The sequence below is a fragment of the Nilaparvata lugens genome, chromosome 4 (assembly GCF_014356525.2).
Source record: "Nilaparvata lugens isolate BPH chromosome 4, ASM1435652v1, whole genome shotgun sequence".
In the NCBI taxonomy this organism is placed as follows: domain Eukaryota; kingdom Metazoa; phylum Arthropoda; class Insecta; order Hemiptera; family Delphacidae; genus Nilaparvata; species Nilaparvata lugens.
Window position 1 is genome coordinate 4085974 of NC_052507.1, and position 25166 is coordinate 4111139.

The 25166-nt window shown below is 36.3% G+C and overlaps 1 protein-coding gene across 2 annotated transcripts in view; it reads right to left on the reverse strand.

Annotated features, from left to right (window-relative positions):
• LOC111055389 (Kv channel-interacting protein 2-like) overlaps positions 1 to 25166 on the reverse strand; it is a 434616-nt gene that overhangs the window by 64992 nt on the left and 344458 nt on the right. The window contains exons 1-2 of one of the 2 annotated variants that reach the window (XM_022342583.2): positions 19079 to 19155; positions 4233 to 4357 (exon numbers count right to left, since the gene is read on the reverse strand). In XM_022342583.2, the coding sequence (XP_022198275.1) occupies positions 4233 to 4357; positions 19079 to 19085 (132 nt within the window). In that variant the 5' untranslated portion in view covers positions 19086 to 19155. Of the gene's footprint in view, positions 1 to 4232; positions 4358 to 19078; positions 19156 to 25166 lie in introns of those variants that run through there. The other variant, XM_039425548.1, reaches the window with a different exon arrangement.

Genomic DNA, 25166 nt, shown 5'->3' on the forward strand with positions numbered 1-25166 from the left:
TGAACAGTCAATATTACATGAATAAACAAGTATTAGCTACCGTCTAAAAAAGGCATTGACAATTCAGAGGATCGGCAACGTTGTTCTCCTATCTTTCTCCACTGCCATTATAACGTGGACCTCACTAAACCATTTGTCAGTGGCAATCATCATCTCCACAGAGAGCAACAATTCACTTGAAACTGTCAGCGGTCCTCATCTAACAACATCAACACTTCCCACTTGAACAATGGTGACAGTATGAAGTGAATCTACATACATTGAGGTCCACGTTATAATGGCAGTGGATAAAGATATGAGAACAACGTTGCCGATCCTCTGTCTTGTCAATGCCTTCTATGGACAATAGCTGATATACAGGTTTATTGATGTAATATTAACGGTTCATTCTCGTTTAAAATAATCAATAATAATTAAGCAAGAAATTATATTTTTCAATAATTTCACTGACCGAGCGTAGTGAGATTGCTTTGCTTTTGTCTGTCTGTATGTAACGCAATTACGGCCAAACGCGTCGATGGAATCTGATGAGATTTGGCAGGAATGATCCTTTTTCAACTGCGCGTCGTTGTACATACTCAAAGTTTTTTGAAATTTTGCATTTCAAGGATAATAATATGAAAAGAAAAGGAATTCCTCTATACTCTGATATCACTATATATATAATCAACTTTGAAGATAGGATTAATCAGAGAATAGAATTATTCATAATCAATCAACTGACAAGTGGATTATTCATTGCATGCATTACACAGATGTCTGGTTGTTTCTATTCCTATAAGGTGGGGTTTCAATATTTTTTATGATGCGAGCCCATCAGTATCAATATTCTCAAATTTGAAAAATCAATGGGTGATTAAAAATAAAGAAGAAAATGAACTAAATGATGCTGAAGAATTTTGTAATATTCTTGATTAGAAAAAAAAATTTTTTTTAAATACTTGAGAAGTATTTTTATTAGATGGAAAGATTATCACGGAATTGGATAATTTATCATATGGGATACAAATTCAATTGTGAACTGAGTTTATTTATTTAAGTGAGTTTTTGATCTTGGAGAAAACAAATAACAGTTTCAAGAGTAAATCATGATTCGACTGTGAATATTGTGATTCAACTGAATCAACTAGAACTGGTGACATCGAATACTTGTGGATGAGAAAACTTCATGAGGTCTTGTGTTCACAGAACTACTAGTAATGTATTTTCATAACTTAGATGGAATATCTTGTTAATCTATATATATATATAAAAGCGAAATGGCACTCACTAACTAACTGACTGACTCACTCACTCACTCACTCACTTACTAGCAGAACTAAAAATCTACCGGACCAAAAACGTTCAAATATGTTCAGTTGGCCCTTTAGAGGCGCAATAAGAACGGATTTGGAAAAATTTCCAAAGATACGCCCAAAATCTGCGTTTTTTAGCGTTTTCTCAGCTTTATCGAGAACAAATGAACAGAAAATGTTCAAATTTACTACAGAAGCTCAGCTGTGGTGCAATAATGTTGTGTTAGAAGGAATTTGAAATAAAGCCAAAGATACGCCCAAAATTAGCGTTTTCTTAGCTTTTCTGCGTTTCCTCACCTTTTTCAATAATTGATGTAAATATATTAAAAAAAATTCAGTGCAGGTGGAAGAATTTTGTTTGCCAAAGATACGTCGATATAGTAACAGGGGTTTTTCGAGATCAAATTGACATAATACGTTCAAATTCGGTACAGAGGTTCCGGTGAGGTCTACATGCAGACGAGCGAAGCGAGCCCGCTGATCTTATTTTTGGACGATCCAGTCGGGGGTCCAGGCTAGACGAATATGGCGAACGAAGCGAGCCTGACGGCTAGTCATTATTAATTCTACATTCTTAAAAGACGATCTGGCAAAAAACAAAGCGAGAAAGAGATAGCGCTATTCGCTCTGTTGAATGATAGACAAGGATAGCAATACCATTGCAAATCAAACACTACCATTATAACGTGGACCTCACTATAGCTGTATGTATCTTCTCACTTGATGACGATAACGATGATAACTATTATGATGATGATGATGTGTGCCAATGAATTAGTTACTTAGAAGCTTTGCAACTGTGATTAAAATCCCTTTGACCTGACCTGTCTGTCTGTATGGATGATGGTTATATTATTGCCCTGTGTTATGCGGCGGGATATGTTGTTTCAAAGGGATTGTTGGTCAGTCAGTGTTCGTGTTGCTGACTAATAAGCTGCTCAAATTTTCATCGTTTGTTTCCACTAGATAAAGACGAACGCACACTAAGAATAGTATATAGTGAGGTCCACGTTATAATAGAAGTGTTTGAATAGCAATGGTATTGCTATCCTTGTCTATCATTCAACAAAGCAGATAGTGATATCTCTTTCTCGCTCTGATCTGTTACCAGATCGTATTTAACAACTAGCCGTCAGGCCGTCATTATTCGCTCGCCATATCCGTCTAGCCAGGGGGCTCCACCCCATGGACCCCCGACTGGATCGTCCAAAAAAGAGATCAGCAGGCTCGCTTCGCTTGCCTGCATTTTTCGTTTGAGCATGCTTCATTCCATCAAAAAGCAAAGTACTGAGAAAACGCAGAATAGCTGAGGAAAAAGTTGGAATAACGCTGATTTTTGGCGTATCTTTCATGAAATATCAAAGTCACCCCATCACAAAATTTTCAGACCCTAGCTAAACCTCTGTACCAAGTTTGAACATTTTCTGTCTATTGATGAAAGAATACTTGATGGAAGAACTGAGAAAACGCAAAAAACCGATAATTTTCGGCGTATCTTTGGCGTTATTCCAAATTTCCTCTAACACAACATTATTACACCCCACTAAATTTGAACGATTTCTGTTCATTTGTTCTCGACAAATCTGAGAAAAAGCCAAAAAAAAAAAAACGCTGGAAAAACCCAGATTTTGGGCGTATCTTTGACGTTATTGCGAATTCCTTCTAACACAACATTATTACACCCCAGCTGAGCTTCTTTATCAAATTTGAACGATTTCTGTTCATTTGTTCTCAATAAATCAGAGAAAGCAAAAAAAAAAAACCGCTGGAAAAACGCAGATTTTGGGCGTATTTTTGACGTTATTGCAAATTCCTTCTAACACAACATTATTACACCTTAGCTGAGCTTCTGTACTTAATTTGAAAATTTTCTGTTCATTTGTTCTCAATAAAGCTGAGAAAACGCTAAAAACGCTGGAAAAACGCAGATTTTGGGCGTATCTTTGACGTTATTGCAAATTCCTTCTAACGCAACATTATAACACCCTAGCTGAGCTTCTGTACCTAATTTGAACATTTTCTGTTCATTTGTTCTCAATAAAGCTGAGAAAACGCTGGAAAAACGCAGATTATGGGCGTATATTAAAAATTTTCTCCAAATCCGTTCTTAGTGCGCCTCTAAAGGGCCAAATGAACATACCTACAAAATTTGAACGTTTTTGGTCCAGTAGATTTCTAGTTCTGCGAGTGAGTGAGTCAGTGAGTGAATGCCATTTCGCTTTTATATAATAATTATATAGACGTAGAATTAAAAACTAATAAACAAAATATTTCTTTTCAACTATGAAAATTAATGATTGATAAATATAATTTCTTCTTAGTAAAATATGATATGATTATTTTAAAATAGAATGGACAGTTAATGTTACATCAATAGACCTGTATCAGAAACCGTCTATAGAAGGCATTGACAAGACTGAGGATCGACAACGTTGTTCTACTACCTTCCTCCACTGCCATTATAACGTGAACCTCACTATAGAAGCTCTTGGAAAAGAGCTACGATACATAGAAAGTGTGTGGCAGCTCTCACACTAGCGCGATTCAAATCGTACGACTTCAGTCGCTGATACCAGGATTTCAGTCCTTTTGTCCTTTTCCACTAATTATTATTTAATAGGCTTTTTTACGCAATTAGGTTTTATAATCAGTTACCGTTACATATAAGAGGCTTACTAGTGAGTGAATATAAACTTAAAATTAAGGATTTTCTTATAAGAAACTGTTTTTATACCAATGATGAATATTTTGCCTTCAATATGAAGAAATTTTAAGACGTTGATGTGATGATTTCTTGTTGATTTTATGTAGTATGATTTATGTAATTTTCTCAAGACGTGGCCTATACAAATTATTGTAATTTGTCTTTGGCAATAAATGGATTTCGATTTGATTTGATTTGACTTTACACTTTCAAGGTGAGAATGTTTGGCTCACCTGTTTGAAGCCCCTGTAGATTAGCTGGATCTCTTTCCTGGTGAATTTGGTGGTTTTTGTGAGTTTGGTCAACTCTTCTGGTCGATATCGAGCCACGTGGATGTTGAATTGATCCAACTCCTCCTCTGAAAATAGAAGTTAATCAATGATTAAATAATCTAATGAATTAATTGTATTTATCAATAACGTATCCTCCAAAATTTTTCGGCCTATAAAGGTAGGCGCACACAGATCGTCATCGGACGGACGGCACGCATCGGATGGATCGGACGATTAGATTTGATGCATTGTTTTCAATTGGAGTACGCATACCTATCCGCATCGTTTAGGTATGCGCACTCCAATTGAAAATGATGCATCAAATCTTATCCTCCGATCCATCCGATGCGTGCCGTCCGTCCGATGACGATCTGTGTGCACATATCTTAACACTACTTCCGTAAACAAAGACATAGTGCATGACAGGTGGTTGATGGTAATGTCAGCACAGGTAGGACTCCTACACCAATAAAAACACTAGCCGATATAGATCAGCTGAAATCGACAAATTTTTATTCGTGTAGGAGCCCTACCGGTGCTGACGTCACCAGAATGCACTATGGATTTGTTTACGGAGGTGGTGCCTATAACCATCTCCGGTAAATTAAGAATTCACGCAAAATTTCAAGTTTATTAGTTCAGTAGCTTAGATGTGTTGATGAGTCACTCGTGTATTTCCTATCCAGTAGATGTTTTAGCTAAATCCTCCTTTATTATTCATCCATATGGCTTTTATTGGCAGAGTGCCGGTTGCACAAACGCCGGCTAAATTTTGATCGTGATTAATTCCACAAGAACCAATCAGGGAAACCGTTTTATCAAAAAGGCCCTCTGTGATTGGTTCTCATGAAATTAATCACGATTAAAATTTAATCGTCTTTTGTGCAACCGGGCCAGAGAGATCCTTTTGGATGTTCTGCCTTGCCGTATTATCCAATGTCATTCCCTATCAACACTCAAGTTTATAGGTCATATATTGGGTTCTTCATGTCTTCTCACTAAAAATTTGCACTTCCACTTCCTGAGTTTCTATTTTATAATACTATTCCCATTCCTCCCTTTATAATACTGGTAGTTCTGTGAACAGTAGACCTCACGCAGTTTTCTAATCCACAAGTATCTGGTGTCACCTGTTCACCGGCTTCTCCAGACATCTGTGTAATGCATGCAATGAATAATCCACTTGTCTGCTGATTGATTATGAATAATTCTATGGTCTGATTAATCTTATCTCCAGAGTGGATGATATGGTGATATTGGAGTACGGAGAAAATTCCCTTTCCTTTCACATTATCCTCAAAATGGGAATTTTTGAAAAATCTTGTATACACATCGACACGAATTTGAAGAAGGAATATTCCTGCCAAATCTCATAGAATTCTATCAACGCGTTTGGCCGTAAATGCGTTACATATATATACAGTCAGACGAAAGAAAAACCGAGTTAGAACATAGACCTCACTGCGTTCGGTCAATTATAGACTGGCAGGTAACCCGTGCTCCGCAAGGATCCATTTCTAAACTTGACAAACTGAAATCTTGACGTGATGCGTGATGTAATTTAGAAGGATGGAGAATAGGGCTATAATCATCCTCAGTTAATATTAAGAATCTTTATGAAGAAATTCAAGTTAATCAGTCCAGTAGTTCAGATGTGATGCGTCAAACATAAATTTACTATCCCGTACGTATATAAGCCAGTTTATAACATTCTAGATGAATATCCTATTTTCTGTGAGAATTCACCAGTTTATGGAGGAGTGGATTAAAAGACTGCCAATTCATCTTTTTATTTGAATATTGAGCTGTAAATATGTGACAGTGATAAGTTTCCATTCATTATGGCTGTGCAAATGCTAAAAATAAACTTTCTACTGATGATATTTTTCAAAGTATTTCGGTTTGTATATCATCAAATAACTCAACTAGAAGTTATTTTTGGTCATTTTTAGTAAATTGAATAACTTTTTTTTTTGCTTTTAGGAAAAACGACTAGCAGTCAGATATTTTACAATAAATGAATTAGACAAGAATTAGACATAGTCTACTTGTCTATGAGTACAACCAGGAAGATGGCGAAACTGACGAAAGATCTCGTTGTCCAGTGAGTGATTAATTCATTTATTGTAAAATATCTGACTGCTAGTCGTTTTTTCTAAAAGCAAAAAGTGATTTAATAATAAGCAGTTCGTGATGGAAAACAACATTGATGAATAACTTTCTTAAAAATCGATACTTTCAGAAAATTTAGGTTTTTGTTAGATCAACAATACCATGAAGAATCTATCCTCCAAATCTCATGGATTTATCTCTTACCAAACTGAAAATGTTCTGTCCCAAAAATTTAAACTTTGGGTGCTCATATCTCAAAAAGTAATGATCGGAAAAAAATGTTTTCTCGAGAAAACTTCTTCATTTTGATAGCTTGATAATATACAAAACAAATAACTTTGAAAAAATATCACTAGTAGAAAGTTTATTTTCAGCCTTCGCACAGCCTTATAGTGTTCCACATATCAGAATCGATATTATAAAACCTCTCTAAATGAATGAAAAATTATTTATGAATAAGAAAACTAAGAATAGTTTAATAGATTGAAAGAACTAATAATTGGAAACTACGGAAAATAGATTGTACGAATGAATAAATAGACAAGTTCGATAATTGTTTTCGTTCGATCAGTTCCCCTTTTACTTCTGACTTCTGATTGGCTGCTCCAATCGTTGAAAGTAGGCTCGACTTGGATCCGCCCATCATCCAATAACCGAGCAGTATCGCTACTACGTCAGTCTACCTGAGACGACCATTTTGTTATTGTCGACGAAAAATGTTTTATTTGTTTAATTCTTAGGGTGCCTGTCCGTTTCGAGCTTTGGCGATCATATTGGCTATGATGACTTCGTTAGTTGCGCTCCGGAACAATTGAATGGAGGTTTTTCCAAACCAGGCTTTCAGGTTGGTCAGCCAGGATATCCTTCTTCGACCTGGGGCTCTCCTGCCTTCTATTTTCTCTTGCAGTATGCTTTACAATAGCTCATATCTGCCCTTATTGCGAATTAAGTGGCCCAAGTATTGCATCTTCCTGAATTTTTTGATGTTAACCAGTTCTGGGGCCATATTCATCCTCCTCTACACCTCCTGATTGATAACCCTATCAGTCCATGGTATCCTTAGGATTCTCCTTTACAGCCATAACTCAAACGCTTGGAGCTTTGTTACTGCGTTTTGCTTTAGAGTCCATGATTCAACATCATACAACAGTACTGAGTACACATAACACTTACAAGACTGTGCAAAGGCTAAAAATAAACTTTTTACTCGTGACATTTTTCCAAGTTTTTCGATTTGTATATCATCAAGCTATCAAAATGAGGAAGTTTTATCAGGAAAACAGTTTTTTCCGATCATTACTTTTTGAGATATGAGAACATTTCAAATGACGATATGAGTCCATTAGATTTGAAGGATGGATTCTTCATGATATTGTTGATCTAGAAGAAAAAGAATTTTCTGAAAATATAAATTTTTGGAAAAGTTATTCAATTTACCAGAAATAACTCAACTAGAAATTATTTTTAGTAAATTGAATAACTATCTCAAAAATTGATATTTTCAGACAATTCTTGTTCTAATAGATCAACAATACCATTGCGAATCTATCCTCCAAAACTCATGGATTTATCTCTTACCGAATTTAAAATGTTCTGTCCCAAAAATTTAAAATTTAGGCGGTCATATCTCAAAAAGTAGTGATCAGGAAAAAATGTTTTTCTGAGAAAACTTTTTCATTCTGATAGCTTGATGATATACAGATCAAAAAAATTTTAGCCTTTGCACAGCCTTAGTAATCGAATCTTCGTATGCAAGCTGAGGTCATGGCTTTTGAAACAGCCCCCATTGTTATGAAAGCACTTTTGGATCTTGCAATCCGACACCGGATCTTTTGAGAATTCAAGAATCCTTATTACTGGAATAGAATTCCACAATACAATTCAATTGATGGAATAGAATTGAATAAAGTTTAATTCTTGTACATAACATCCTCATTATAGGAGGCTTTGAAAAAAAAAATATATATACAATTTCCGCTTTTAATTGCAAATCCTTCTCGAATGATAGACAAGGATAGCAATATCTATACTGTCATTATAACGTTAGATAGAGTATTCTTCACCTATAGTTTACCGTCAGGTTCAATATAAGCATAAGATTGAAAACATAAGATCACACAATTCATCACCTGATCTCCATATATGAGAACTGAGCAATTAATCCTGCTTATTCGCATATAATGTCTACGAACTAGCACACATGACTCACACGAATTCACACGAGCACACAGTCATGAGCTCACACTCATGACTTTGAAATGGCGACAGTTCGTATTTTATTGTTCCCCAGTTCCATCGTAGCTGTCTGATAAAATTTAGGAACGACAACTTATCCGGTTGGCAATTTAAATGGAAGCGCCGGTTTTATATCGTATGAGTACGGTATGCTCTGAACTGTTTTAAGGAGCTATAAGCATAAGGAAAAGATTGTATAAGAAGATAAATATCCCATGGTATAAGTCGTTCATGTTTCAAAATTCAAGCAAATTTTTTGTTAACCTTCTGGTAGTCGCGCCTTACTCAATCACACGAGCAGTCGCGTGTTGTACTTTTTACAACATCCAATTTTCCAAGTATTATGTACTCTGTTTACTGTCAAAACATATTAATTAATATTGTATAACTACTTTCTCCACCTTTATGGATTATTCTACACCCATGAACATTTGGATGATTACCATTTCATAGCCCAATAAGGTACACCAAGCAAAGCTATCAATTCTGTGTTATTGGTTCGTTTACAGTCCCCGTATACAGCCTTTCCCTATCTTATGCACAGTGGAACTTATGGACTGTCGCGACTAATTGGCACCTGAAGACTGAACCATTGCTCGGTTGATACTGCAACTCAGTGGAGTGATGGGGGGAAAGTTTTGGAATGCATAGGTGACTCATTCATTGATACCACCCCATCCAATAGTTTTGTGCAGCAAAAAAACTGACACTGTTGTATAATAGAGAAACAATAGAGTAAGTAGATATCCCATGGTATAGGGCGTTTATGTCGCAACTTTTACTGTTATCTCAAGCCGATTACTGTCGATTATTGACAATTTTTAATGTTTTGTCGGGGTGAGAGTGTATGAACGGCACAATTTGAGAGACTACCAGCCTCACACAGCTGCATGGAAGAGAATCACGTGAACTATCCGCTTGAGATAACAGTAAAAGTTGTGACATAGACGCCCTATACCATGGGATATCTACTTAAGCTATCGTTTCTCTATGGTTGTACTTTTTACAACAGCGCGACTGCCAGAAGGTTAACTTGAGCTGATTTCTGTCGTATACTGTCCATTATTACTGGACATAGGAAATTATTTTTTCCTTATGTCTTTATCTATATCTTTTCTATCTTTCATCCTTCAACTTTTATCTTTTTTATAGGGGAACTATCTTCTCTCAACGATAGCGAAAGAATAGCATAAGAATATGTCTCAAGGTATAGCTACGTTTGCTATGAAGATAATGGCTGCAGGGGGGAAATTTGTGAGTCCCAGAATGCGATTTGATGAAGCAAAGCTGAGGAATGAGCATGTGAAAACCCAGTTCGCTCTTGAAGTCAAAAACCGCTTTGATGTTTTGATGCAGGAGAATGATGAGAGAAGTGTTGACAGTCTATGGATGAATGTTAGAGAAGCTTACTCAGAAACAAGCAAATCTGTTCTAGAGAGATCACCAGAAGAGGGACTGGATGTCTGAACAAACATGGGATCTTATACAGCTCAGAAAAGTTAAGAAAGCCAACATCAATACGAGCAAAACTAGGTTGCAGAAAAAACAGGCCCAGGATGAGTACTCAAGAACAGAGAAGGAGGTGAAAAAGTGTGTCAGAAGGGATCACCGAAAGTATGTAGATGATATGGCAGCTAGGGCAGAGCAAGCAGCAAGGATAGGTGACAGCAAAGAGTTGTACAGAATCACAAGAGCTTTATCCAAGAGATCCTATCGAAATGATGGCCCAGTAAAGAGTAAGGAAGGGCAATTGCTGACTAGTAAGGATGAGCAACTTGAAAGATGGAGAGAACACTTCATGGAAATCTTCAATAGGCAAAATGAGATAGAGGATCATGAAGAAATAGAGCACAGAGATGGGCCAGTGGTCACAGACATAGAATGGGAAGTGCAAACAAAAGATGAGGTGAAGAAGGCTATAAGTGAGATGAAAAATGGAAAAGCTCCTGGCTCAGACAATATCTCACCAGATGTTTTAAAAGTTGATGTAGAGACGAGTGCTGATATCTTGTATCCCCTAATCACCAAAATTTGGGAAGAAGAAAGAGTTCCTGCAGAATGGAAGACAGGTACTATAATGAAGATACCCAAGAAAGGTTGCTCTACAGATTGTGTAAACTGGAGAGGGGTAACACTGCTCTCAGTGCCTAGTAAAGTGCTAGCAAGAGTAATCCTAAACAGGATAAAGGATTCTGTTGAAAGGAAAATACGGAGAGAACAAGCTGGTTTTAGGAAGCACCGTAGCTGTGTAGATTTAATAAACACACTGAGGATAATTTTAGAGCAAAGTGTTGAATGGCAGAGCACTGTTTACCTGGCTTTCATCGATTTCGAAAGAGCTTTTGACTCAGTTAACAGAAGAGTGATGTGGAGTACACTGATTAATTATGGCATCCCACAGAAGATGGTGAGCATTCTGAGAAATATGTATGAGGATTGTGAGTGCCGTGTCCTCCATGCAGGAAGTTTGAGTGAACCCCTACCTGTCACTTCTGGAGTCCGTCAAGGCTGTGTGTTGTCTCCCACGTTATTCTTGCTGGTTTTGGACAGTGTGATGAGAAGAGCTGGTGGAGGTAGGAGAAGAGGGATACCTTGGGGCCTAAGAGGGCGGCTAGAGGATCTGGACTTTGCTGATGATATATGTCTACTGGCACAGCGCTTTACTGACATGCAAGAAAAGCTGAGAAATATTTCAAATGAGGCAATAAAGGCCGGCTTGCAGATAAATGCTAGAAAGACAAAGGAAATGAGAGTAAATGCAAGAACAGACATGCCTTTGAAAATGGGCGACTCCAATATCGAGCTGGTAGAGTCCTTTTTATACTAGGGTAGTATGGTCACTGTAGAAGGAGGAGCTGATCAAGATGTAAAGAGTCGAATCAAGAAAGCAAACGGAGCTTTTATACAATTGAGGCCAATTTGGGCAAATAAAAATATATCCAAAGCCACAAAGATTCGACTCTTTAATAGCAATGTAAAATCAGTCCTCTTATATGGATGTGAAACCTGGAAGGTGACTACAGTGACCTCTAAAATGTTACAAGTATTTGTAAATAGATGTTTGCGTCGCATAATGGGCATCAGATGGCCAGAGGTTATCAGCAACGAAGCACTATGGGAGTCTACCTGTCAGGATCCAATCCAAATGCAGATAAAAAGAAGGAAATGGAGATGGATTGGGCACACGTTGCGCAAGGAAGAAGGTGCCATTGAAAAAGACGCATTGGACTGGAATCCTCAAGGACACCGTGCAAGAGGACGCCCAAAAATCACGTGGAAGCGTACCATCCAGACAGAAATTGGGAAAGCCGGCAAAACGTGGTTGGAGGCGAAGGCGTTAGCACGCGACAGAGTTGGATGGAGGACATTCTCGGAAGCCCTATGCTCCTCAAGGAGCGACAGGAACTAAGTAAGTCAAGTAAGTCAAGGTATAGGTCGTTCATGTTCCAAATTTCAAGTTATTCTTCTGTCAACTTAGCTGATTACTGTCGACTACTGTCCATTATCATTGTTTTAGCTGGACGAGAGTGTAAGAACTGTACAGTATGAGAGACTACCAGCGTCACATATAGCTTCACGAAAAAAAACTACTGGGACTATCAGCTTGAATTAACATTGAAATTTGAAGCATAAACGCCTATGGAATATCTTCTAATGCTATCTTTTCTTGATTACTGTCGACTACTGTTTTGGCTGAACAAGAGTATAAGAACTGCACAGTATGAGAGACTACCAGCCTCACATAGGTTCAAGAAAAAGAACTACTAGGATTATCGACTTGAGGTAAAATTGAAATATGAAATATACACGCCCTATAACATGGGAAATCTTCTTATGCTACTTTTTTTTCATGCTATGAATTTGTAAAAGGCCTGTCACAAATATTGAGATCCGAATAACACGTGTGACGCGACGCAGTGCGAATTTTTGTAGCACATGTTAAAGCAAGGCTATAGAGTCTATATAAGGCTAGAGCCTAAGCTATAAAGTATAGTTCTATGAAATTTTGTTCTAAAGCGTATAAGGCTGGAGCCGTATACTAAGACGCAACGCGACGAGACGCGAGTCTGCTAGACGAGTTGGGAGATACCATTATGATCATATTATAGTGTTCACATTGAGACAAAACCTGCACTGTGAACATTAAAATAGAATTTTATAGTAATATTTATCTTGCAGATTCACGTCACGTCATGTCAGGTCGCGTCAGGTCTCGATTTGCGACAAACTTTATGGATTGGCGAAAAAATAAATACATTTCAGAAAAGTGAAATCATAACCCTATTCCGGACTCTTGAAATGTTATCTCAATTTGGGGGGTACAGGGAGTATCCTTAGTTTACCTCTCCTAATCAGCGCTTCTTTGTGAAAATTATGAATAAATAAAATAAAATTCACAAGACGTGCCACGCTAGACTCTTGTCAAGACGCATATTGAGGCAAGACTAAAACGTGTCTCAATATGTGTTAACTAGCACGAGTCTGTGTAACTCCTGTAATAGATTAAAACAATCCTCATAATTTGTATTTTCGAATTATCATTCAATTGATTTCAAAAAAAGGTACCAAAATTCTATTTTAAGTCTATAATGTATGCGTTTCCTCTGCTCGGGTAAGAAACACGTGCGATAGCAGAAAGATTTATGACTCTATCTACCGGTCAAATTTAAACCGTGATCAATTCCACGAGAACCAATCGGAGAAGGCGTTTTTGAAAAGACTGTATCTCTGATTGGTTCACATGAAATCAATAACGGTTGAAATTTAACCGGATGTTGTGAAACCGGGCCTGAAACTTCATTTTATTAAATTTCCCTGCATATATATCCTGTGTTATACACAATGTGTTCAAATATAAAAATAAACATGCACCTGCTACTCCCGTTGGAAGGGTGAAGAGTTGACCACTTGAAGGGTCGACTCCATTAAATAGATTAATGAGTTTAGAAATCGCTCCCAAGTGATTTGGAACCCACTTAAAGCTGCTTGGAGATTCACTAATCTCTCATTATCATCCTCACCATTACCATTGTTGTAGAAACCCACGCACAAGCCTGAAACTTGAGTGGGCATCACCTCTAGAGAAAAATGTTCAGCAATTTAAATGGAAGTGCTGGTTTATTTATATTTTTTGCTCCGGGCATTCCAGTGTGCTTGAAAACTGTAGCTATGATGAGTTAACTTGTGTTATAAATTTTGACAATTTCTATTTTCTGATCTCTTTATCTCTCCAGTCTCCATCTCTCTATTGAGAACAAACAAACAAATAACAGTGAAATATTTTCCTCAGGCTGCTGTCCACTCATATTCCATACTCTTACACAGATGATGAGCAGGTTGATAGAGATGATAATCCTATCTTATTAAGCGAGAAATGTCTGTATAAATTTATTTTTTGGTTATTTCTATAGTTATTTATGTCCAACGGATCTCGAAAACGGCTTTAACGATTTTCACAAAATTCGGAACATAGTAGGTTTATGATATGAAAATTCGATTGCACTAGGTCTCATCCCTGTAAAAACTCGCTGAAGGACATTAAAGGATCCTTGTAAAAACAGCTGAGACTTTTGTCGTCTGTGGATAATAGAATTGAGTGAAAGAGTGTGTCTGTAGAAAATCAAAATATCTCATCCCCGATATTCATGAACTGACGTATAGCCAGCTGTAAAATATAAACACGACCTGAAAAATAAAGAAATCTTCAGGGTTTGAAAGGTAAAATTATCCATAATAGATCAAAAATATATATCATTATATATTTAAAATGAAAACATATTTTTGCGATGTTTCCAAATTCATAAAAAAAGTTAATTTTCCTTCAAATCCTTCAACCATAAAACTTTTCCAGCTGATGCACTCAGCTGCTGGGGGGCTCTTAATCAATCAGCTTATCTCATGAAAAATCTAGGAATTCTAATCAACTTGATCAAAATATCTGATTTAATGACATAACAATCATGGTATATCATTCTAAATTTAAGTATATCAGAATTTTCAAAGTTAACCAATATTTACAGTTTTAAGTGAGTGCTATTTTGTTATTCAATTTGGTTTGTGAACAATCTAAATTGGAGATTCTCTGTTTTCGAATGTTTTGACTGGAGGTTGGACCTGAATTCACCCTCAAGTGTATGGAACTATAGAGAAACAATAGCGTAAGTGGATATCCCATGGTATAGAACGTTTATGCCAACTTTTACTGTTATCTCAAGCCGATTACTGTCGATTATCGTCGATTTTTACTGTTTTGTTGGGGTGAGAGTGGATGAACGGCTCAGTATGAGAGACTACGAGCGCCACACAGCTTCACTATCAGCTTGAGATAACAGTAAAAGTTGCGACATAAAAGCCCTATACCATGGGATATCTACTTAAGCTACTTTTTCTCTATGATGGAACTCACCTACTTTTTGAACTATTTATAGTGTATGAATCAAAATTCGAGGAAGAAAAAGTTTTGGGCTGTGCCTGTTAGTCCTTCCCCAATCATTTTAAGGAATTGTGTTCAATGGTTTATGAATAAATAACGAGCAAAGCTCGGTGCCCCGATACTGTTATGAACTATACGAGGAACATTGTATACACTTCCCACATCATGTGATCGATATAGATATATCAATGTACTGAAGCGGACGCGTCACATCAATGGGGGTGTGAATATAGCGGAGTTTATTTCTAGGCAGCTGACTGCTATTTATAGCCAGGGAACGGTCGCTTGGTATGGGAGGGAGGTCGTGCCTGATGTGTGTGTGGCGAGGGGTTGAAAGGGGTCCCAGTGTCTCTCCAGGGGGGGTTGACTGTTGCAAATGACAGATTTGTTGCCTCATTAGTAGTCGCTACCTGAACTCCCCATAAATCTCCAGTCAACCGACGCTTCCCTCAACAGTTCCAGATTTTTTCAACACTTCAAGCGACGAAAGAACTGTTCCCGTTTGGAAAATACGGTCGGCAACCGTTAAAAATACGGACGAGACCGTTGAAAAAACGGGCGACCGTTATAAAAGGGTGGATGGTTCACTGTTGTTCCATCTAACAAGTTTTATGTCCATGTTGACTTAGAACTATCGACTGGGATCTAAACTTGAGTGTTGTTAAAGTGTGGGGAAACAAGTTTCGCTAGAGAAACGTGATTGATTACTGTGTGATTTATAGTGAGGTCCCCGTTTTAATGGCAGTATTCGATTAACATTGGTGTTACTATAGTGAGGTCCACGTTGTAATGGGAGTGGAGAAAGATAGCAGAACAACGTTGCCGATCCTCTGTCTAGTCAATGCCTCCTATAGAAAATAGCTGATACAGGTTTATTGATGTAATATTAACAGTTCATTCTCGTTTGAAATAATCAAATATATTTTATCAAGCAAAATCTGGTGTGGTGCACTCACACAACTTTCCTTGCCGTTATGAAAATTGATCATCTGACGCTAGTGTGCACGCGCATCTCAAGTCTCATATTCCAAGATCTGAGCCAGCTGGTGATAGGACAATAACGCTGGAGACATACGAGGTCTGCTATCTCTCCATAGTGAATCATTCAATAGAATCAACAGTTGCCAACAGTTTGCAATTGGATAATCACATTTTCTCGAATTTCGAGAAACTTTGCATAGATGGGACGGAGCTCCTGAAATTTTTACAGATATGGGACTTGTCGCAGTTGATAGAACTTATCAATGACTATTTTAGGTATGAATTTGATCAAAATTGTTGGAGCCGTTTTCGAGAAAACCGTGAAAAACCCTGTTCGTGTCAGATTCTTATATTTTAAGGACCTTAAGTTCCTAATTTCAAGTTATTCCGTTGATTGGGTGATTAGATATCGTGTACTCAGACGCACTGTGCCGAGCACTATTTTTAATTCAGGCCTTTTCCCAAGTTATAATAGTACATTTAATACGCAATAGACTAGAGCCATTATTGTGAGTTAGCGAAATAAATTATTTTCTCTCTCTCTATTATGAACGGCCACGACTTCGAGTTTCCCATGATAGATATTTGAAAATTGTGGCTCCGAGTCGTCGAGGAATGTAGATTATGGAATTATCTCTAAAACTTAGCCTTCCTGTCGTGACATGGAGTGCGATAAGCTGGAAAACAGCAAGCATTGAAATTATAACAAACTACCGATTTTGCAGTTACTATTTGGTCCAAAGGCTCTAGAAGCCACGCGACGATTGGTCAAATTGATTCCCTTCGCCCAATAGGAGACCTGTTTCTAAATACAGTAGTGGGGGGGATTCCCCAGCCGCGAGACCAGATTACGTTTCGGAGGACACTTTGCTAGGAGCACTACGAGAGTAAAGATGTAGTCATTATGTATCGCCCTTTTTGGGCAGGTTTACAAGTTTTTTCATTAGTTAATGTAGGAGCTAGTTTTATTTTTATTAAGGTTTAAATTTTCTAGTAGTGCCATGTCCTGAAAAGTTTAATTGTGTTTCTTCATCATGTACGAATAATCGTTTCTTCAAATAACCGCTAAGGTACGTAAAATAAGGTTAAAATATAATTTAGGGAATTTAATTGATTGAAACTTCCATAAGAGTATTGTATTAACAAAGCCTGTTATTTTTCAAGTTAATAATATTGATTGAGAATAATCCTTTTGATTTTATTAGTGATGGAAGATAATTATAAATATTTTTTCTAAAGAAGTATAGAAAGTTTTCAGTTACGTTACATTTGAGTTATTGTTTCTGGAGATATATTATCGTAGAGTATTGCTGAAAGTCAGGAAGATAGCCTTTAAATTGAAACGAAATTTTTAAGATTATGTTCATATTGAGTTTAAGACTCAATTTTATATTTTTCTGACTGTGTTTTCTCATGGCGTTAAGGCTTTTGACTGAAAGCTAATTTATTGAATTATAACAGAACTTTTGAATTATTTGTGAAGAAAGATCCATTAATTCTGATACAAAGAATCAGTAGTTTAAAGATAAAAATCTATATAAAATGAGGATTCAAATAGAATGAGAGAATTTAATTAATTGTAATCAATAGATAACTCCTGTTTTAGCTTTTGATGAATTGTAGGAAGAGTTAGAAATTAATGCTGTAATACATTTATTTACAGCGGTTCATGTGTGTCCCCAAACCAACTTCATGTACCACCCCTTTGGTTCCGCAATTTTATGTAACACCGCTTCAAGACACCCGTTCAGACGAGAGGTCTAGGGTCGTAAGAGGACGTCGCCGTCAAGCCAAATTCAACCGGTAAAAGTTCACCGCCATAAACAAGGTACTGTAACCCCGACGATAAAGCAACGTACAGACGAACGAAAGTGCAGTGTAGTGAAACAAAGGTTCATTCGAGAATGTCAATCAAAGGTGGGGATTCAAAATTATTATGAAATGGGTTATATGGGTTACTATCGACGAAATTTGGGTTCAACGGGCTTTTCTTTCTTGAGTAATTCCATGTTGAAATTAATTTGTTATTTTATGACTGATATTGTTTGGTTTTGTGACGTATTGCTATCTAAATGAGGGATAGTAATGCGCCCCCAAATCAGATGAAGAATGTCAACAAAGTAACATGAAATTGTTGTTTCTGTTGTTCGATTTTAGTTGCCAATGTTTATTGAAGCTGTTTGTATTTTTCAATTATTTCAAATTGTAGTGTTATTCTATAGTATAAACCTATTAAATCAGGCATGGCGAGATTAATTGAAGTTTTCTTGACTCTAGCCCGTTCACCTGCATGAATTAGGTATAGACTCAGGTATTTTCTAGATGTGTCTGCCTATTTCTAAATTCTAAATTTTATTCAAAATTATCTTCTTTATCATCTTTTAAAAAGGTCAGGCCCACAGCACATACACTAATACACACACACACACATACACACACACACACACACACACACACACACACACACACACACACACACACACACACATACACACACACACAAACACACACATACAGATCAATATCATAAAACCACTTTTTTGGACTCAGGGGACCTTGAAACGTATAGAAATTAAGAAATTGGGATACCTTAGTTTTATACAGAAAGCAATACTTTCCTTACCTATGGTAATAGGGCAAGGAAAGTAAAAAGCCGATCGTTCACATATTTTGTCTTGTGAAGCTATGTGTGTCTCATTCTGTGCTGTTCATACACTCCCACGCGACCAAGACAGTCATAATCAACAACAGTAAACAGTAATTGACAATACTCGACTTGAACAAACATTGAAGTTTGGAACATCAACGCCCTGTAGCATGAGATATAATATTACGATATTTTTCTTCATGCTTAAACTGACTGTGGGTTGATAGAATTGGCTAACTCGAAATTCGCTGACTCACCATATGGATCAATACCATATGATCAGATCAGTTTTGATTCATACGGCAGTTTAACATGGAGTCAGAAAATTTCGAGTTAGCCAATATTATCAACCCCTGACTGTGATGTGTTCAATTATGAGAAACTCATAGAAAAACTTACCAATCATCGAGGAAATAAACCTTCTGCTAATTTACTTCCAGTTTGAACCTTTTAAATGAAACAGAATTTCTCCTCTTGTCCGGTAGCCTATCTTACCTGCAACAGAAGAAATACATGATTCATGAATATTTTTCAATCGTGATATTCCTCTAAATGATTTGTCAAATCACTGAGGTGCCCATGAATGATTCTTGTTATCCTCATTCATATAATGTTCATCTATCAGCATGCAATCTTTTACAATAATTCAGATCAAACGAAATACTTATAAGGACTTCAAAAACACTTGAAATCGACAGTGAGAGGTGGGAGATTGTAACTAGCCTGCATTTTCTGTGGTGAAAATTCATTGAGAAAGTTAATAGATGGTTACATCACGAATAGAATAGAGCATCACAGTATAGTCAACCGCACGAAAATAGTCCGATAAAAATTGCAACACATGGACCCCTTACTCACCCCGCAATCATGGACGTTGCTGATTCGTCAGATCCAATCATATTGAGCAAGCAATTTCTGTATATTTATATCTGGTAATTTATGTTCAACGGATCTCGAAAACGTCTCTAACGATTTTCACGAAATTGGGAACATAGTGGGTTTATGATAAATTCGATTGCACTAGGTCTCATCCTTGGGAAAACTCGCTGAACAAAATGAAAAGGATAATTATCCATCCTTGGCTGAAACAGCTGAGACTTTCGTCGTCTGTGGATAGTAAAACGTGAGCGAGTGATTCTGTGGAAAATCAAAATATCGCATCCCCGAAATTCATAAGCTGACGTATAGCCAGCTGTAAAATAGAGACACGATCATTTTAGAGAATTGTGTTCTGTTCATCAATAAATGAAAGATAACGAGCGAAGCTCGGTGGCCCGATATTGTATTATGAAATTATCAACGGATTTCCATCTATAATCAGCTGTGGATAACGTTGATCAACTCTTATTTTGCAACGTTGCGCTCATCTGTTCCAATAATTCTCATCGGACTATTCACGTGTGCGGTTGACTATATAGGTATTAGGGAGAAGTTGGTTCATGGTTGAATGTTCGGTGAGAGGAAGGTAAGATATCAGGTAATTGCGAATAACTTTGGTTACAAGAAATACTAATGTGAACTCTATTCCTATTTAGGATTGGTTGGTAACATATCAATCAAAGTGAATAGAATAAACAACCATAATAGAATACATTATATCATTTTTTGTATCATTCCAAGTCATCCTATCAGGTATTATTGTTTGAATAGAAAATGGTTGAACTTGAGATTCTAGTCGACTAAATATCAGCCTTCCTAAATTGTTTCAAACTGCGGTTATAACATGAGTATAATCTATGTGACAATCTGACAATACTGCCGGCTGTTGTTAACGGATGCAGTGTTGTCAAATTCTGTCACACGGGTCAGCATGAAAAAATCACAATTTCACACAATCTGGCAACGCCGATTTTATTTTTGATCGAATAAAAAAGCTGAAGTCTGAATGTAGAGGCCTATTGTTTTATTAAGAGTTGTAAAGTATCAACTCAGGCAAAGGATATGCAACCCGCTTAACATCGGTGCAAGGATCTAATGAGATTCAATAGAATAGTTATTTGTGCAACTAGTGCGCAAAGTGACAGTTTGCTGCACCGAAAGAAACGTTTACGCCCGAGCCGTAGGCGAGGGCGGAATGGTTTCTTGAGTGCAGCAGAGGAACTTTGCGCACGTGTGCGTCGGTTTGCGCTGCTTTGGGGGGCAGGCTGGAGGCGGCTGAAAAGAAAGTGGACGAGCTCACACGTGATATCGAATTGCTGAACAACCGAATGATGCAGCTGCAGCGCGGCTTCGATAATCGTTTGGATGGCATCGAACAGTACCAGAGAAGAAATAGCATAAGGATATCTGGTATACCTGAGATCGAGAATGAACAGTTGACGAGAACTACAGTCGTATCCCTGATAAATGAAAAACTTTCACTGAATCTGGTGGACGCTGATATCGACCGGTGTCACCGAGTGGGTCGAGCGCCGCCCGCGTCTAGAGCTGATGGTGCACGGCCGCGACCGCGGCAAGTCATCGTTAAAATGGTCAGCTATCAGTGTCGCGAACTGATCATGAAAAATCGGCGAAGCCTCAAGAACACTGGAATTGCAATACATGAGGATTAACTAGGATGAGACGTCAGTTTCTTAAGAGAATGGGTGATAGAGTGGGATGGAGGCAGGTCTGGTCTAGTGATGGTCGAGTCTTTTGGAAGCAGGATGGACAGATTCACTCACAAACTTTCGATAATCCTATTTATGAAGAAGGTACTTATTAATGGTAAATAGTAAAGCTTTACTTGAAACAATATATTGGAAAAATATTTTTCATGTATTAACTATTGTTTGAACATTTAAATCTGATTCAGCTGTCTCATGGCATTGATTTTTCTGTTTGGTTTTGTTTCGTATAGCATCTCATAAATTATTTTTCTATAATTCTCATTGCTATTTTTCTTCTCAGTTTTGATTATATCTTCCTGAGTCGAGTAGAATAGTGGAACATTGATTATAATTTTAAATTTACTCTCATTCAGACTTTCTATTCCTCTTCTCAAATTGGTTTGTGTTCTGAATTTGATAGATAATGTGGATTATGACTAGGATTATGACTGGATTAATTGTAGGAGAGCTTTTACATTATTGAGACTTGCTATTTCTTATTACTGATTTTCTCATTGAAGTTTATTATTGTTTTAGTTTTTGCTTTTCATAAGCTCTATCATTATCTTTTCAAGTCAAGGTATATGGAGCTTCCTTCCTAACAAGTAGCCTAATGTTTCTTTATTATTTAAATATTCGATTTCATTTACATTTCAAATTCGTTAATGAATTTATTTTTATTTATTTCCTCTTAACAAGGAAGATGGGTTTTTTCATTTTAGCTTTCTTCCTTATCATAATGTAACTTACTGTACTATTCTTTTTCCAATTGATTTTTTCCTGCTACTGTTTTCTTGAGGATGACTGATTCTAATGTGTGAAGACGTATATGTAGTTTCATACTAAATTTCGATTACTTGCTCTTTCTGGCACTTCAATTCACATAATATTATCACACAGAAAAGTTTTCCTTATATGCATACACGCTACACTGTAGTCTGTTTGTGCTGACTTGGATTTCATTAGTTATACCCCCATCAAAGGAATTATCATATTATATTTATTGGGGAGTTCCATCTTGCGTTGGATCTGACTGTGTTTCGTAGGGTTATATTATACTACGGCTTTCCACACACCGTGGCTTTTCTTCTTATTTTGATATCATAATTAAAAAAAAATTTTTCTTACGTCTTCACTATAAATAACCATAAAAATATTAACACTTTTTCACTAAACTTTCCATATGTCAGCTTTACATGAAGATGATGAACTTGTGGGATATTATAACACTGTTAAAATAGATGATTTTTTTTCCATTGAACCTCTTGAGCGAAATCATTATGAAGGGGGCTTAAATATTTTTCACACGAATATAAGGAGCATTAACAAGAATTTCGATGAATTAGTGCATTATATTGGTAATGTCAGTGTTAAATTTCAGGTTGTTGCATTGTCGGAGACATGGATTTCGGAAGACTCACAGTTTCATTACAGTTTGCAAGGTTATAATGTAATACAAAAAAAAAGTAAATTCTCTAAATGTGATGGGATATGTTTGTTCATTGACGAAAACATTAAAACAGAATTAATTGACTTAGTAATCGAAAAAGCAAACTACATCTGCATTTCATGTTTAATAAATAATGTTAAATATATTATAATTTCAATTTATCGATCACCAGCTCTGAATCTAAACGAATTTATTACAAGCTTAGATACTTGCCTGAATCAAATGAAAGATTTACATAATATAATTATAATAGGTGACATAAATCTCAATATCCTCGCAAATAATCATTTCGCTAACGAATACCTAAGTACACTACACATGAATGGTTTTAAATCTTATATTAACAAACCAACCAGAAGTATCAATGGAGCCGTATCCTGCATTGATCACATTTTTTTCAAAGAAGATAATAAAACTAAAAATGTTGTGACAGGTGTAATTTCAAAAACCAATATAACAGACCATTTCAGTATTTCTTTACATCTGAACGAAGTTAATGATAAGGAAACGAAACACGGTGAGCCGTGGACTAGAGTCAAAATAGATTTTGATGGTCTTATGAAGGACTTACAGGGAGAAAACTGGGAAGATATATACAGAGCCGATGATATTGATATTATGGTGAATCTTTTAGTTGACAAATTAAACTCTTTAACACAAAATAGAACAAAAACAATTCGCATGAGTAAAGATAAAAGACCTCTTAAAAAATGGATTACACCCGGTTTAGTAAACTGTATACGTGTTAGAGACAAAATGCATAAAATTATTAGAAAGCAACCAAATAATATCCAACTAAATAATAAATATAAGTCATATCGAAATATTCTAAATAATTTGATAAAACAAGCAAAAATCAATTACTTTAACAGAAAATTTGACGAATACAAAAATGATTCCAAGAAAACCTGGGAATGTATAAACGAACTTTTAGATACTAAAAAGAATACCAAAACAATCAATCTGGATGCCGAAGCACTTAATAAATACTTTGCCGATGTAGGAAAAACTTTCGCTGGGAAAATTTCTGATGATATAAATAATATACCTATACCTAAATCCCAAAACAACTCATGTGAGAGAAGTATCTTTCTCCGCCCCACAAACACAATAGAGATTCAAAAGATAATTGATAAATTGAAAAACAAAGCAACACCTGGAGCCGATAATTTCTCAGGATCGTATCTAAAACGAATATCAAGTTTTATTACCGAACCCCTGGAATTTATATTCAATAAATGTTTGAGCAATGGATACTTTCCTAGTAAATTTAAAGAAGCAAAAATTATTCCTATACCTAAAACCGGCGATCCAAAAAAACCTGAAAATTACAGACCAATCAGCCTACTAAGTAATTTATCCAAAATTCTAGAAAAGATTCTAAAATTGAGGTTAATGAGTTTTCTTGATAAGGAGAATATAATTAGTGATAACCAATATGGTTTCCAAGCCAAAAAGTCTACTAAAGATGCAGTAATTCACCTTAATAAAATTGTGTGCAACAATTTCAATAAAAATAAAAAAACTCTAGCTGTCTTTATGGACTTATCTAAGGCTTTTGACACTATCCCACACAAATTACTATTAGATAAGCTGAATAAATCTGGAATTAGAGGGTCCGTAAACAATTTATTTGCAAGTTACTTATCAAATAGAAAACAATATCTAACTTTAAATAGCCGAACTGACATTAAATTCACATCCGATTTTGGACTGCCTCAAGGATCAGTTCTATCACCGATTTTATTTCTAATCTATGTTAATGATATGCTCAACCTAAACCTTGGAAATTGTACTACATTGTCATTTGCTGATGATACAACACTCATTTTTAGTGGGAGTAGCTGGAGGAAACGTTCAGTAACGCGAACAATAATTTAAAAATAGTTCAGAAATGGCTTAAGGATCATGTTCTCACCCTCAATACTGAAAAAACAAAATACATAACCTTTTCACCTAATATTACCGGACAACCACCAATAACTATGAATTTGAATATGAATGCAAACTGTATAAACATGGTAAATGAGGGACAGGAGATAAAAACACTGGAAAGAGTACAAACTATGAAATACTTAGGAATAGTAGTTGACCAGCACCTTAAGTGGAACAAACACATAGAATATTTATGCTCGAAGTTAAAGTATTTGATCCATATCTTCTACAAAATAAATAGAATAAGAAATATAGATATCACTAGGAAAATTTATTTCGCATATGCACATTCATTATTCCAATATATTATAGAGGTGTGGGGTGCTGCTTTCGATTCTCATGTAAAAAAGCTTTTTATCTTACAAAAGCACATGATTAGAGCGGCCCTGGGAAGACCTCGAATTTACTCAAGTAGAGAAATTTTCCTAGAATTAAAGGTTCCAACTCTAAGACAGACTTACATTAAAAGTGTAATTCTGTACTTGAATAAACATAACCATTTATTTACCACTCA